Raw genomic sequence first — 16588 nt, 5'->3', positions numbered from 1 at the left:
AAATATTACTGCACAACAAACAGAACTTAGAACCTGTAATATTATTAAAGATAAAAATCAAGAAAGAATCAGCTGAAAAAAAAGAAAATGTTCAGTACGAAAAATGATCTTGCTACTGCTGATAATGCTTAATATAGAAATTTAACATCTAGTACAACAGATTATATTCATTGTCAGTTAATGATTCAACAATTCACACATAAAACTTCATGTTTCATTATAGGTGCATCATTTTTGAAAACCTACTCAGTAGAGCTGCACGATTCTGGCTAAAATGAGAATCGCGATTTTTTTGCTTAAAATAAAGATCACGATTCTCTCACGATTCTGTAGATGTAAAATAAAGGTATAGTAAAACTAGGGTTGTAACGGTATGAATTTTTTACAGTATGATAATCGTCTAAAACAATACCACGGTTTGACGGTTTTGCGTTATACGATATGTTACAAATGTTACAAAATAATAGAACAGTGAAGCAAATTTGACTTTTTCCAAATAATATATTTTCAGTTACTATAAACAACACCACTTACAATGAACAAATAAAAAAATAAGAAATAATGTGTCAAAGTCCAAATAAAGTCCAAATAAACATGGTGCAAATCCTCAGTAAAAAAATAGATATAAATATTTACTATACTATAAATAGTTACATAACGAAACTAGATTCAATATGGAACATCCTTAGGTTTTATGTGCCAGCATGGATATGGTTGTCTGTGGATATGGATTTTAGCTGCACCTTCATTTGCGTCTTTTGAAAACAGCAAGAGCAGCAGTTCCTCTTTGCTGTGTCACTGTTTTGTCATGTTTCTGTGCTGCTGTGCATGCAAAAGTACTTAGTATGAGAATTATTTCATGCAAAACTTTTTTTTTTGCGTTTTATTTAGCCGCGCATAAATGTATGCCTATCTCTCATTCAGTGTTGTTCAAAAAGCTCATGTTGGTCCACAAACAAAAGTGAAACCTATGCTTATTGGTTGTGATATAGCGAGTTTGAACCAATCTGGGCATGGAGGAGGGACAATGCATCAATGTATCATGTCTGGTTTGTCCGGAGACACAGTGACGAGCGTTTCTTTGTCAAATCAGCGTTGTCAAATTTTGATGACGTAACTGCACTGATTCCGGAGCCTCTGAAAGTCAGCGAATGTTATGTGATACAGCACTGGAAAGCTGAGACTCTCTTCTTTATGCCAATCTTTGAATTGTATGAATCGGATCAGCGGATCAAAAGTTATTAAACATTTAAGAGCAATACTTATTTTTAGCCGCGGGCGGCTGTCTCGGTCTTTAAGGGTTAAAACCGTTGATATGCAATTGTTCATGGTATGATAATCGTGCACGTTCAAATCGTGGTAGACCGTCATACCGGTATATTGTGACAACCCTAAGTAAAACAAACATATGGCACAACATCGATAATAATAATATGTGTAGGCCTACTGGTTTCTATAAATAATTCTATTCTACTTATAATAATTCTGATGTTGAATTATTATGTTTGAGATATCTGCTTGCAATCTGTCATATTAGACAATTTTATTCACTGGTAAAATCAGACATTTTCCATTATTAGATTATATTCAACAATATATATGCAAGAGTAGTTATACTGACATTGTAAACATTTATTTTCATGCACAACTGTGGGTTCGCTATGAAAGAAAAAACATATCAAATGCTTGCCGTAATCATAACTCTAAAATGCGATATGATCATTTAAATGAAGTGCACACTTTCGGTTTCATCCTGACTGCTTAGTGCTTGTTCATACTTTGCGCGCGGCTCCTAAACGATCACTCTGTGACACAAACTGAATATTATTTGCAACTGTATTAGGCTACCTGTTACTCGCAACATATGCAGGTTCTGTTCACTAAAGTAGGCGCGCTATGATTAAGCGCGCGCCCTCTCTTTGATAACAGCTCACGGTCTGCAGCTCACGTCACGTGTGATTTCCCAATCATCATTATTATGTTAAGACAAAAAATGACATTTTTAGGTGAATTATACCTTATAAATACAGTATGTGACTCATTCAACATCATTTGGAGGTGTCAATGTCACTGAGCAACGTGTGTGAAACAATGAAAAGACTTGTGCAGCCTCATTTTTTTCTCTCCTGAACTTGAAAATATGATTGACAATCGTAGAAATGCTGGATTAAGATTGTCTAGGGGGTCGAATCGAGATTGCGATCTTTTAACGATTAATTGTGCAGCTCTAACGTTACTACTCAGTGACATCATTATGATGGGTGTTTGATGGCCACCTGTTGGCTACACAATGTAATTGCTACAACATTCACCAGCGCCAAGTTCCATTAAACTGTGATTTTAATCTTTAGCATAAACATCAGTGTTCATATCTGAACTACAAACTGTTCTCCCAGTGCATCTGTATTATTTAATAGTTTGTAACTCACTGAAAAAGTGTAAAAAATTAAATCTCTCTATCAAACGCAGAATTGTATGCAGTGCTTCAAAGGATTAATAAACATATGCAAATTATCATAACATATCATTCATGTTGTGCAAGTTTGAATTGAGATCACACTCTTTTAATGTTTAATTGTGCAGCTTTACAATGAATGCATTAATGCAGGCTAAACAAGCAGTGTCAGAAAACACCTTTAATTAATAAACTAAGAAAGCATTTAGGTCGCACCACAACTTTTTCCATCACCATTATATTTTACAGGGAAGCAAAAATGCTTTTATACACATGATCTGAATGACTCAGGAGGCGATTCCTCTGCAATTGTTAGAAATGTTGGATTAATCTACATGTTCAAAAACAGTTATTAATCCACGGATCACATGCGTTACGCATAGTTACCCATAACTATGGGCTATGATCTGTACGGATCACGGATACATTCCTATTTTTTGGATGCACCTTAATAAACCTATAGGGAATTTCACAAGAAAAACAATGGTGTGCTTGGTTTTAACGTAACTTTATTCTTTCATGAGTTATTTACAAGCCCCCTCACATATACTAATGTGCCACAAACAGGACGTTAACATCACAAACCATTCCCATTTTATTAAGGTGTATCCATATAAACGGCCCACCCTGTACATTGTAGCATTTCAAACTAACTAAAATGTCAGTAAAAGTCACTTTGTTAAACTGTAGAGTTGAATTTTCAACATCGAAAATCCACAGAGCAGAGATCAAGGTCCCATAATGCAATTCATATTCGTAAATAAACAGAAAACACAAAATCCGAAAACTTATTATATCATATACTATACGCATGTACAGTACAGTGTAGGTCATGCCCATGTCATTACAAAAAATGTCCGTCTAAACCACCAAAGTAAGTACACACATACACAGAAGCAGGGAGTGTCTGGGTGGAGCCCTTTAGATGTGGAACACTTCCCAAAGCAACATACAGACAAACGCATACAGACATAAACATGTAAAAACCGGCCCTCTAGCGATGGAAACTTGCCGAGGTGAGCTGGAAAGGTAAAAGCATTTTTCAGCCAGAGCTGCCTGACGCAAGCAAACATTTGAGAACAAGCCGGTGGCAAAACAGATCATGCACACCTGTAGAGCTGCCCCAAAACTTAAAAGGTTGACAAAAATACAATAAATTATACGCATTTGAAACGTCATTCTTTGTGTGGGTTTCCTCAGGGTGCTCCGATTTCCTCCACAGTGCAAAGACATGGGGTATATTGGGGAATTGAATGAAGTAAATTGGCTGTAGTGTGTGAGTATGTGTGTGTGTGTGTGTATGTGTGTGTGTGTGTGTGTGTGTGTGTGTGTGTGTGTGTGTGTGTGTGTGTGTGTGTGTGTGTGAGAGAGAAAGAGAATGGAAGAGTGTGTGGGTGTTTCCCAGCACTGGGGGTTCACATGTACTCTCATTGTTGGGTTGTGGCAGGAAGGGCATCCGCCAAACAAAACAAGTTTCAGAGTTGGCAACCCTGATAAAAGCAGGGAATAAGCTGAAGGAAAGTAAGTGAGTGAAACATCGTCACTCATACTTGTGTTGAGTGATTTAAACATCTGACTTGACCTACACTATGCACTCATGCACTATGTACTTATGCACTTACACACTCAACAGGATAGTATATGTATGTAGTGTCGTCCCAAATGGCACACTAATGGTTTTTTACTAAGCGGAAATTCAAACCGTTTCCCAAATTACGTTTGCCAAATCAGTGAAATAAACGACCGAATTATCAAATAATACCTGCTGTGAGTATTGCCGCATTCACCATCGGGAGGCGCTATAATCCCTCTCGTAGGAGAATTTTGCTTTTACCATCCAAAATAAATTAAGTTATTAAACATGTCCGTCCGATAGCTCCGCCCCTTCCGCTACGCAAGCAAACCTGCGGTCGTTGAGTGTGTGAAGTGTCCATTATTCCACACTTCATTTTACCAGCTAAATGAGTGCATCATCCGAGTAATTAAAGTAAACTTATTATTTTTAGAGTTTTCAGTGTGAACGCACTACTTACACTATTTATACTACAAAATGGCGTAGAATAGTGCATAAGTATGCGATTTGGGACGCAGTAACTGCAGTGAGCTTCAGCTTCAAGTAGTTGGTCTGAACGCAGAGTTTTAAAAGGCACTCAGGCATACCCTAATAATTACAGCGTGATTGGAGTAAACGTGGTAGCAGCAGGCAGCAAGTGTGTGCAGGAATGTTGGCAAGACAGGGGTCTCCTATAAAACCTCTAAAAACCCCAAATGCTACTCTCTGATTTGCAGAGTTGATCTCAGCTGATCGCAGAACAGTAGATTTCTCTCCATGGGCTGTTTTTGTCGTTTCCTCTCTATTAGAGTAATCATGCATTGCCTGAAAGTGACTCATTTCTCTGGCATCTTCAGAGCCGAGTGTCCACCCAAACAAGTGGCACCATCGCACACAAAGCCCATACACCAACTCCCGTCTCAGAGAGTCTCCAAAAAGAGAAGGAGGGACAATTAGAGACGAATCTGAAGGTCTTCTGTCTACCAACCACAAAGCAAATCTTTGAGTCTCCAAAAGAAGACCGTCTATTCTGATCTTTTTACATTTTAATGAGAAGGAAAACAAGACAAAGCGGAACGTTCAGTTACTGGCCCAAGTGTGTTTTACTGTAACTCCCTCTCCCAGTAAAGAATATCATGTCTCTGACTGCATCCGAATGGCAATACACAGCATATGCACAGCCCACACTCTATTGATTTTTGCTCTACTCAATTTGTCCATAAGGGGGTCAATGCTGAAGGGGGTTCAGAAATGTCTGTCAGAAATGTACAACAACATACTGTAGGTGGGGAAAATAACGTAGAATGTGTGCATGTGTGAAGTAGAGCTGCACTCAAGTCAAGTTATATTTATAGAGCACTTTACAAACACAGAAGTGAGCCAAAGTGCTGTACAGACAATATACAACATAATAAGCATAATAGTCTATAAAACACATTAAGTACGAAATAAAATATAACTAAACTACCTAAAATGGCACAAATTAAAATAACAAGGCAGGCATTTAAATCAGGTGTCAAATGTCAATGAAAGTAAATGAGTTTTAAGAGCTGATTTAAATAAGAACACAGAAAAGGCCTGTCTGATGTGAAGCGGCAAATCATTCCAAAGTCTAGGACCCACCACAGCGAAAGCACGATCCCCTCTAGCTGATCAGCTGACCTGAGAGAACGAGTGGGCTTATAGGAGTGTATCAGCTCAGAGATATAAGGTGGGGCAAGACCACTTAGAGATTTACAAACAAATAAAAGAATCTTAAACTGTATTCTAAAATGAACTGGCAACCAATAAAGTGAAGCTATTACTGGGAAATGTGGTCATATTTGCGAATACCAGTTAACAGGCGTGCTGAAACATTCTGCACCATTTTCAAACGGGCAAAAGGTTTATAATTAAGCAGGCATTACAGTTCAGAACGCATGATTTGATTGCAAAGTTTAACCCTAATATGATCGTGTGATAGATTTTTGATGTGTTTTCAAGGCCTGTGACTAAGATTAAGTGAATTTAAACTATTTAAGCACAAGAAATGACAAAGTTTGCCACTTTAACAAAGAATGAATGTGTATGTTTTTACAATGAAGACTTCGTGAAGAGTTATTTTACATTTGATTACTGAATTTCTGTACCTCAATACTGTTAAACTCCACTGAAAACCATAAAGTGCTGTTTATTTAATTTTTATCCTTGCTCTATTGTTTTTATTGTTTATTTTATATACACTCAAAAATATATATTTTTTATTTATTTTATCTTCTTGTTCAAACTACTTATTTAAATTAAGATGAATTAACACAATTCTTGAGTTTTTTTGGGGGACAACCTAATGGTTTTATGTTCAATCCACTTAAATTTGTAAAAAAATATTAATAATAATAAAAAAGTTAACTTAATCCATTTGTGTTGAGACAACATGAAGAAATTGTGGAACCCTGCATCACCTACAAAATCCCAATCAAAGTAAAAGGATTAATTCTTTCCAAATAGAGTTACTAAAGTTATCTTGTGATATTATATCCATATTGCAATATAAAATGCAGAAACAACAAATAAATCAAATGTTCATTTTTACCGGTATCATGGAGCCCTAGTGTGAATGGATCAAAAATATATATCTGCAACCTTTTTAACCCCTTGGGTGTCAGGCTTTCTTTCCTTCCAGTTAGTAATCATGCCAAATTAGATATCCTTTTAAAACTCTTGCAATTTAAATGTTTTATGATAGAAGTAGTATTGAGACAGGAACTAATGACTTGGAGAATTGATTAATAGAATTACACAGAGTGTCAATATTGGCTAATTTTGGTATAAAGCCTAAACAAAATCATATAAGAACCGTAACTTTAGTGATTCCAACTTTAAATTTAGAACTTGGTTAAACATGTGGCTTTTTCTTTACTTTAATCTGATTCGCAAATATTTTAATTACACTAAATATAAAATAAAACAGTACTTTTTTGTACTTGGTATTATTTTCTGTAGAATTTTTTTTAAGAGACTTACTTGAAATCTGTATTTCAAAGCATTTATAAATTACAAACATTTAATTAAGGATTTTCCCGCATTTCCAACATCTATAATGTGCATGTGTATTTATTTATTTTTGCTATAAAATGGTGTATACTTTAAGGCTACACACTCAACATTGTGCATACTCAACAGCATAAAACAGAAAAGTATTTGGACTAAGCCCTATGTGGCAAATTTAATCTAGGATGCTTCAATTTTCTTTATTCAACAGGACATAAAATTGTTATTATTAATCATATTAAATTGCATTGCACTAAGATAACCAAGTAAACTGACTTCCCAAAAGGAATTAACCGTTTTGTTTTATTTTTTATTTGAACCATTGTTTTTTTTTATCTGACTTCTTCCATCAATTTTGAATACTTAATCTTCAAAATACTGGCAAATTACCTGAATACCTACATTAGATATTGATATCAGAATGAACCAGGATTACACACATTAAGTTTAGCCGAAACATCTCACTATAATCAGACTAATCACACAGGAGTGCCATAAAACAGGACTTAAGCAATACAGCCTGGATCACTCATTTCCTGGGCACGGCATGACACACACATAACGCACATACATAAGCATTAAGCATTTTTCTGATAAAGCACTTACCCTATGTTGGCTGTAACACAAAAAAATGCCCAGCAACAGTGCTAATTTCAAGAGGGCATTGTGTAGTTTTCAAGATAAGCTTAGTTTTAAAGAATGATTTATTAATTTGACACTTACCAACAAGCTCATTGGGATCTTTAACCTCCACTTCCTGGACTTCCTATAAAAAAATAAAATAAAAAAAGAGGAAAATTTGTATAACTGAAAACTAATGATGCATTTGAGAAGTCATTTCAGGTCAGCATGTTTATCAAAATAACATGAAATTTGACAGAGCAGGTAGCATGTTGTTAAACCCAATTAAACAGATGATGGCATTTTCAATATAAGGTTAACAACTTTGTCTACTTGTTAGTGCCCTCTTCTGTCCACTCCAAAACAAACTAATGAATGAGCATTTTTTTACATTCAGATACATTTTTCAAGTAAATGTCATGTATAATAAGTGTCTTTAAAAAGGCGCAAGGTGTTTTTTACATGCAGTTTTTATTTCTCTTTGCTATTTGGGCTTATTGGAACCTAATTAGAATAAAACCTAAGTACCATCTTTTGATATGATGTACTTTTAGAGAAAAATGATATCCATATATGTGCACTCGTGGTCCGAATTTACATAAAACACTTTTTCCTGGCTGTTTTTAACGCATATATAACATATAATTTTTTTGAACATGTTTTGACAATCAAAGAGTAAAAACATTTTTCCCCATTTTGGACAGTTAAAAATAATGTTTGGGACATTTCATATGCTGCAAAACGGTTTTAGGATGACACTGAATGTTTTATATATTGTTACAGACATACAAAGTATTTTAAATAGCCACTTAAGAGCTAAAAAGTGCTGTCTACTTATGCGGCCAATAAGCAGATTAAAAGCAATTCTCAATTCTTCTTCTGCTGAACTCAAAAGAAGATATTTAGAAGAATGGCTTTTGTTCAAACGACACTGTGAAAGATGCTGAGTTCCACACAATCCATTTGTGTTGTGACAACATGAAGGACTTAAGTTATTAGTTTTTACAAATGTAAGTGGATTGAATATAAACCAATTTAGTTGTCCCAGCGAAATGAATTGTGTCGTTTCAGCTCATTTTAAATAAATAGTTTGAACAAGCAACAAAAAATTGAGTGTACTTATTTAATAAGAGTTGAAAACACAATTCTTAAGTTTCTTTGGGGGAAACTTAATTGTTTTATGTTCAATCCACTTATGTTTGTAAACATGATTAAGTTAACTTTATCAATTTGTGTTGGGACAAAATGAAGGAATTGTGTGGAACCCCGCATTTTTTACAATGTACAGAAGACAATGGCTGCAATTTATAACCATTCTTCAAAACATCTTTTGTGTTCAACTAAAGAATGTGACTTCAGGTTTATTGGAGGGTTTGGGAGTTAACTATGCTTAAAAAATAAGCATGATGAAATCAACACCAGTGCCCAAAAGCCCTGAACAATAAAAAGTAGGCTGAAAAATGCACTGGGCCTCTATTCAATGCCTCCTTTTCACAAATTCACAGATACAGTCACTCAGCAACAGGGTGAGCAGATGGAAGAATCGTCTCGTAAAAGCCATCAAGCTGAAAAAGTGTCCACACAGCACAGAGAGATATGACTCTGTAAGAGATGAATCTCTTGTAGCCAAAAGCGCAACTCCTAACAACAGCCCTTTCACTTCAAAAACCCACAAACTGTGAGACACAAAAAAAAGACCCATCTATTTACACTGAGACAAGAGGTCTTAAAAGAGATCTTTTTAAAATTTAGATTAGCCCAAAAAAGCGTCATGGGTTAATGGACCTGCCTCTAACATTTTTAATGTCAAGCCCATGCATGCACTTTTACAAGAAGACAACAAAGTCTAAATCATAAATTTACAAGTTCAGAAAGTGAAGATTACAGCCTGCAGTGATGCGAATAGCTACCTCCATACCTTTCCAAAACTATGTGCTGTTATTTCATTGGAAATTAGGTTGATATATTCTTCAAATTTCCCTTATTGGGCCAGAAAGAAAAAAACAACAACATATGGGTTTGGAGCAACAAAAGGGGTGTAAATGAGAAATGTCATTTTTGGGTGAACAACAGTCAACAACATAGAAGAGTTGAACCAAGATAAAAAGAAAATGTTACATTTGGAAAAGTCATTATTAAGCAATCGTAATTCAATTAAATTCATTACGAAACATGTTGTGATAGACCTCTTCATGTTGTGAGCATGAAGCACAGTGTTCTGTCTTTGGGGTGTGGCTCGAAATTTCTGCAACATGACAAGCTAGTATTATAAAAAAAAATTCATTTCAGTGCATGAAATAACTTGCCACTGGGGTGCTGTGTGCATCTGAATACCTTTCAGTTTACTTGAGTTGCAGATGTTCTGTTCAAGCTAATAATCCAGGACAATAAAACTAAATTTGTTTATATTTTCTAAATAATGTTTAAAAGAGCAAGGAAATTTTCACAGTATGTCTGATAATATTTTTTCTTCTGGAGAAAGTCTTATTTGTTTTATTTCAGCAAGAAATAAAGCAGTTTTTAATTTTTTAAGAAACATTTTAAGGACAAAATTATTAGCCCCTTTAGGCTATATTTTTTTCTGATATTCTACAGAACAAACCATCGCTATACAATAACTTGCCTAATTACTTTAACCTGCCTAGTTAACCTAATTAACCTAGTTAAGCCTTTAAATGTCACTTTAAGCTGTATAGAAATGTTTTGAACAGCATCTAGTAAAATTTGATGTACTGTCATCATGTCAAAGATAAAATAAATGAGTATATTAGAAATTAGATATTAAAACTATTATGTGAATGTGTTGAAAAATCTGCTCCGTTAAACAGAAATTGGGAAAAAAATAAAAAGGGGGGTTAATAATTCTGACTTCAACTATATAACATATGAAGAGTTCAGATGCAAAAGCCTCCAAGTGTCCTCTGAAATTTTCTTCTAAAATTAGCATTTTTTTCTTCAGGCTCATGTGTGTAAAGTCAGTCATTTAAATTTTATGGCAATGACTAAGTTCTTTTCATTACCTTTAAAGTGAAATGATCGAACTTACACACAGTAGCTAGAGAATAATGCTCATTTTACAAGATATTTTCAGATAACACTCTTCATATAGACCAATCAGATGTTTTTTAAATATATATTTTAAATAAATGTATACTTTTATTCATCAAGGATAGGTTAAATTGATTAAAAGTGCCAGGCAAGACTTTTATATTAACATTTTTTTTTTACTTTAAATGTGTTTTTAAATAAACTAAATGAATAATAAGAGCAATGTCATGCAAACGTCAACCTTGCCATGAAAAAAATGAAGTTTCACCAAAATAGAGAAACCATTTATAAGCTTTTTTGTGCAAGCAAGTAATTTACAATACTTTACAAATACTCAAACATATCTCTGTCAATGTTTTCAAACTATTATATTTAATTTACCAAAGTCACACAAGTGGCATTTTCACATCTGTTGCATCCATAACTGAGAGGTGTCACGTCCATAATGACACTTTCTCATCATAAATGCAAAAATATTAAATAAAATAAAATCTATCATTGTTGTTCTCTTATCCTTTTGATTAGCATTATTTCTTTTGGGTTGTGAAGTTTAATTTGCAGAATTTCAACAAATTATGTTGTAGACTGTAAACTTGCATATTTGTTTGGTCACGTCCATAGCGCATGTTTTATTTTTCTCATTTAAAGTACAAAACATGTTTACAGATATTTTTCTGGTCCCTTAACTCTGTGGTCAGTTGTTTTGGAAAATATAAAAAGACGTTTCAATATAATGTCAACATAAACTTTCTATGCGAGTTTTTACAGCAAATGTCACATCCGCAATGCTGGAATTAGTCATGAATTAAATAAATTATTTTCCATTTCCTTTTTTAAAGAATTCTAATATGTAAATCCTGCAAAATCTATTTTCTAAAATGGTTAATAATCTTGTCTTCCATGAGCAATAACCAAGCATATTATAATTATTTCTATAGGATTATCTAACACTGAGGACTGGAATAATAAGTTTGAAAATTCTGAAGGATTTAATTAAGTTTTAAAATATAGAAAAATCAACAGATAAAATAATACTTTTAACATGACGGTATTGATAAAAAAAAAAAAAAAACTTATAAAAGCCATCTTACAATCCCAAAACTTCATACTGTCATGTTAGTTATTGCTAATTCAGTTACTTCATATACAGCTATGAAGAAACTAAGATACTTCTCAGCTTTTCTAGATTTAAATACTTTAATTTCATTCTGCAAACTAGAGATGACATTTCTTCCAAACATAAAAAACAAATGTAATCAGACGATTATAAAACAAATCACATAATTGCTTTTTTACTCAAACACACACTTAATAAATACTGACAAACTGAGAATTTTCAAGTGGCCTCTTCATTGTTTTTCCAAAGCTGTATAAAATTTACAAGAACAAAATATACCAATTCAAAAAATACCAAACCAGTACTGTTTCATGAGGGTTATTAAAAAAATGGTGATAATCTGAAACATGCTGTGAATATTGATGTTTAATAATTATGCAAAAAAATCTTAAGGACATTCTGTGTTATGCTCAAATGACCTTCTTTGAGAGTTCAAACACACATGTTGTTCCTCAGTTGATGCTGCTCTCTTGGTTTGCGACCAATCATAACATTGCAGTTAACTGAGGAAGGGTGTGTTTTAGGTTTGATAGCCTGAACCCTTGAGCGGTGAAGGAGATAATTTAGGTGGTGTCAAATACCTTCACATCATCTTGGATCCGCCCTGAGTCTGACTCCTCCTCATCCTGCGAAAACAAAAATGAACATGCTCATTAAATCCACATTTCTCCAAAACTATGTTTGAGAGCTCCCTCTTTAGGTGTGTGTAGTTTCAACAACAGTGTTTTAGCTTTCCAGTAAGCTGTTTTGTTGGTAACAGGATGATTTACCAACAAAATTATGTTTTTGAGGTAGCATAGTTTTAATGCATTCAAAACATGCATACTAATGTTAATTTCAAGCAAAGTGTATTTTTATTTTTACATTTCTTTGTGTAATCAAACACATTTTTAGAAGTTCATATTTCCCAAAGACAGAACATGCTTAGAAATTGCAGTCTCCTGCAAGCTATTCATCAGTTGGGTCAAAAAACGTGTGCAACCGAACAGAGTTCATTCCACATGTGCTCTAACAATAGCGTTTTAGTGCCACCCTGCGGACAACTAAATGTCTGCAGTTCCCCAATTTTGGCTCCTACAAACGGTGCTCTGTGGATTTAGTTTTGACGAGGCATAGACCGGGATAAGATTCTGATGGCATCTCATAACCATAGATAAACATATCACGGTATTGTGAATACTGCTCAAAATATGTTCTTTTTAAATGTCCGGGGGGAAAAAAAACACCAACTATTTTTCCCATTGAACACAATTTCATTTTATTTTAAGAAACATTTAAAATATTTTGGAACAGTAAATATGTCAGGAAAAAAATAAATAAATAACTGACTTCTGCTGTCTTCAGTAGTTTTTTAAAATCACAGATTTCTTGTATATCTTTTTTTTTCTTTGGATATAAAACTAAAGCTTCTGCACAGTTCAGGTCTAGAGAATATTTAGATGTTGGTTTAAAAGTAGACATGGGCCGGTATAAGATTCTGACGGTATGATAACCTTGGATAAAGATATCATGGTATCACAATATTGTGATTAATGCTCTAAAATATAGATTTTTTTTAAATGTCTGGGTAAGAAACTAAAACTTTTTTACCCATTGAAAACAATTTGTTTTATTTTGAGAAACATTTATAATATTTTGGAACAGTAAACATGTCAGGATAAATAACTCAAATGGATCACTGACTTCTGCTGTCTTCATTAGTTTCAAAAACACAGATTTCTTTACAATTTAAAACAGCATCTTTGGATATATTTTCTGCTGGAGATACTGTTGTCCTAAAAAACAACAAAAAAGTGTAAATAAAAAGTCGTACAAATACCGTAGAAACGGTATTACAGAAAATGTTGGCGGCTTTAAAACCTTGACTTTTCCAAACTGCGGTATACCATGAAAACGATTATTGTCCCATGCCAATTTACGAGCGATTTGTTTTTCAAATGTTTTCTAGGTCGTAGGCAGACCAGTAGCTTTTGATGTGAATGCTCATTTTCTGTTGGAGATACAGTTGCTATTAAAATACACAGAAAATAATAACTTATAATTTTTTTTATTAAAAAAAAAAAAAAAAACTTACATATAGGAATACGTGTAGGATAGGTTTAACAAGATTTAGCGGTTTCAAAACTTTGAGTTTTCCAAACCATGGTAAACCTTGAAATCTGTTATTCCCCTATGCCTAGTTTTGACTGATTTTCTCATCCATCTAAGTAGGACTGATTAGATGACAATACTGTAAAAAAAAATTAAATAAATGTTAAAAAAAAAAAAAAAAAAAAGGGCAATAATGAAACTAAGGAAAATATATGAAAATGATCATAATATGGGCAAATGTAAATTATTAATATCATTATGCTAACAACTGATATAAAAAGTAGATTGGTTTCAAAAGAACTTAAATTGACTAATAAAAAAATACTAAAATCATAAAATGTAATATAATACAATGTGCCAAAGCACTGCTGTTTTATAGATCTTTTACACTTATAAATTTTATTCATTGTCAGGCATGACAATACGTGAACAGCTTTTAAAAATAAAAATAAAAATAGAGACTATGTTTGATTTCGGTCTATTTGTCTGTTCATGTGAAAGACGTTTTGGCTGGGAAAAATCATAAGTATGTGACATCTGCATGTGCACCTTTCAGCCTGTCTATTAAGAAATATTTTCAAATGACATTATATAATTTTACTGAAAATGAAAATTCAATATTGTTCATTCAGTCATTCATTTTCCTTCAGCTTAGTTCTTTTATTCATCAGGAGAATAAACCGGCAAACATTCCAGCATATGTTTTAAACAGCGGATGCCCTTTCAGTTGCAACCCCCTACTAGGAAAAATTTGATATTAAATATTTTAAATTAAGTTATAAGTAATATTTATATTAACTTAAATTATTTATTTATAATTCATTTATTATTAATATAATATATATGACTATAAATAATATATAATTGTTTTCCCCCCCAAAAATTTTTTTTGTTTGCAAGAATATAGAGTATATGCCTTTATTACCATTGGTCCCCAGTAATTAAATGTATGTATGTATTTAAAAGGTCCATTAAAAATTTGCGGGAGAATTTACAAGAACACAAGTCTGTGTGAATGCAACTTTTTGAAACTTCAACTAAAGGTTGTGGTGGAAACTGACCGAATTTCTAGTGCTGTCCTCATCGCTGTCCTCATTCTCTGAGGGTTTCTCATATGCCTCCTCCACACGACTCACTTCATCCTCTCCATAACTCGCAGAAACCAAACCACGAGATTCTGTGGAAAAAATAAGCTTTTTCAGTTCTCTGCAAAAACAATCAAAAAATGAACTTCCCATCAATTACAATGTTCATTTCTGTAATATCAGGGGGTGATCCAACATTATACATATTCAAAAGTAACTTATTTATTCATTTATTTACTTTAAACTCCAATGGCTTTGACACCAGATACACATTATAGCTATCTTAATCACAATCTCTGAATAAATTATAAAAGACATTGCAATTAACACTAGACAAAAAATCTGATGATACTTTTTAAAAACAGTTAAACATCTCTGAATAAAACCATTATAATTGATCATTTGAAGGGAACGCAGTAGCCAATATGTTTCAATATAAATGCATGTTTAAAGGGCACACAATGACAGTTTTAAAAGCAACAAAATGCATTTAATCTACAATTTTGTTTCCATTCTCATTGCTTTAATGTATTTTACATAATATAGCTTAAACTATTAAGGTAAAGTTGGTTTTATATTCACACATTCAAACTTTCTCGTTAATAATATAATTTAGGAAAATAATTCTTTGCCATTTCTAAATAGTTAAATCATTTTAGGAGCCAATAACTATCAAAGTACAACATTGTTTACAGTCAAATAAATAGTGCCAAGGTTGTTTTGAAATCATACTTGCATGTAATTTCCCACTGAATATTCAAAGTACTATGGTAAACAACATAAGAAGCGTGTGACAAGTTATCACTAAACTATTATTATTACCTCAATACTTGCTTAAGCTCAGGATAACTCAAACGATTGAAAATATAAAGTCATTTTTGTTTTACAGTGTGACCAGAAGGTACAACAAAAATTGTTCCCTCTCGCTCTCTCTCAAACATATAAAGATTCTTTGATAAAGACAGTACGACATAAGATTAAAATGATCAACACAATGCAAGTTTGTGATAAAAAACAAAAAACGTGAGCTTAGAAATCTCACCTTTATTGGAAAGTAAAATCCCACTGAAGATACTTGTTTTTGTTTTAAGCATAAACTCAGTTAATTATTCATAGTTCAATTCTCAGAAAGCTAAATCAATGTTAAACTAATGTTTAGAAGTTTATTTTATTCAAAAGCAAAACCTGTGAAGGAACATAAGGATTTTTTTATGGTCACAACTTGATTTTGAATTTTAACTTCATGACTTTCTGCTCTCCCTCAGCATGTTATAGATAATTTAACTGTTAACGGTACATAACAGCTTTTAAAATGCCTCATAATATCATATTGAATATAGAAGATTAAAAAAAACATAATACATAAAAGCAGAGGTGTGATTTAACACCTAGACAAATATTTGTACAAAAATATTGACAAATCGTTACCTTAGAATTATAAGGATCTATCTGACATTTTTGTCACATTGAGTTATTCACATATTCTTATTAAATGACAACTTATTTACATTATGTGATGTTTTTTTATAATTTATAAAAAAATTGTTTACTTTTTTGTTTTTTAAATAAAAAGTGTTAAAATGGTTTTA

The 16588-nt window shown here is 32.9% G+C and overlaps 1 protein-coding gene across 2 annotated transcripts in view; it reads right to left on the bottom strand.

Annotated features, from left to right (window-relative positions):
• sap30bp (SAP30 binding protein) overlaps positions 1 to 16588 on the bottom strand; it is a 33526-nt gene that overhangs the window by 15005 nt on the left and 1933 nt on the right. For both annotated transcript variants that reach the window (XR_015496841.1, NM_199565.2), the window contains 3 exon segments: positions 14976 to 15091; positions 12405 to 12449; positions 7761 to 7803 (listed from right to left, as the gene is read on the bottom strand). Coding sequence is in view for 1 of the 2 variants with exons in the window: in NM_199565.2 (NP_955859.2) it covers positions 7761 to 7803; positions 12405 to 12449; positions 14976 to 15091 (204 nt within the window). In the remaining variant the exon portion in view is untranslated.

The sequence above is a fragment of the Danio rerio genome, chromosome 8 (genome assembly GCF_052040795.2).
Source record: "Danio rerio strain M-AB ecotype USA chromosome 8, GRCz13ab, whole genome shotgun sequence".
Classification (NCBI taxonomy): Eukaryota; Metazoa; Chordata; class Actinopteri; order Cypriniformes; family Danionidae; genus Danio; species Danio rerio.
Note: the sequence above shows the minus strand (reverse complement) of the source record. Positions and strands in the feature narration are given on the sequence as shown.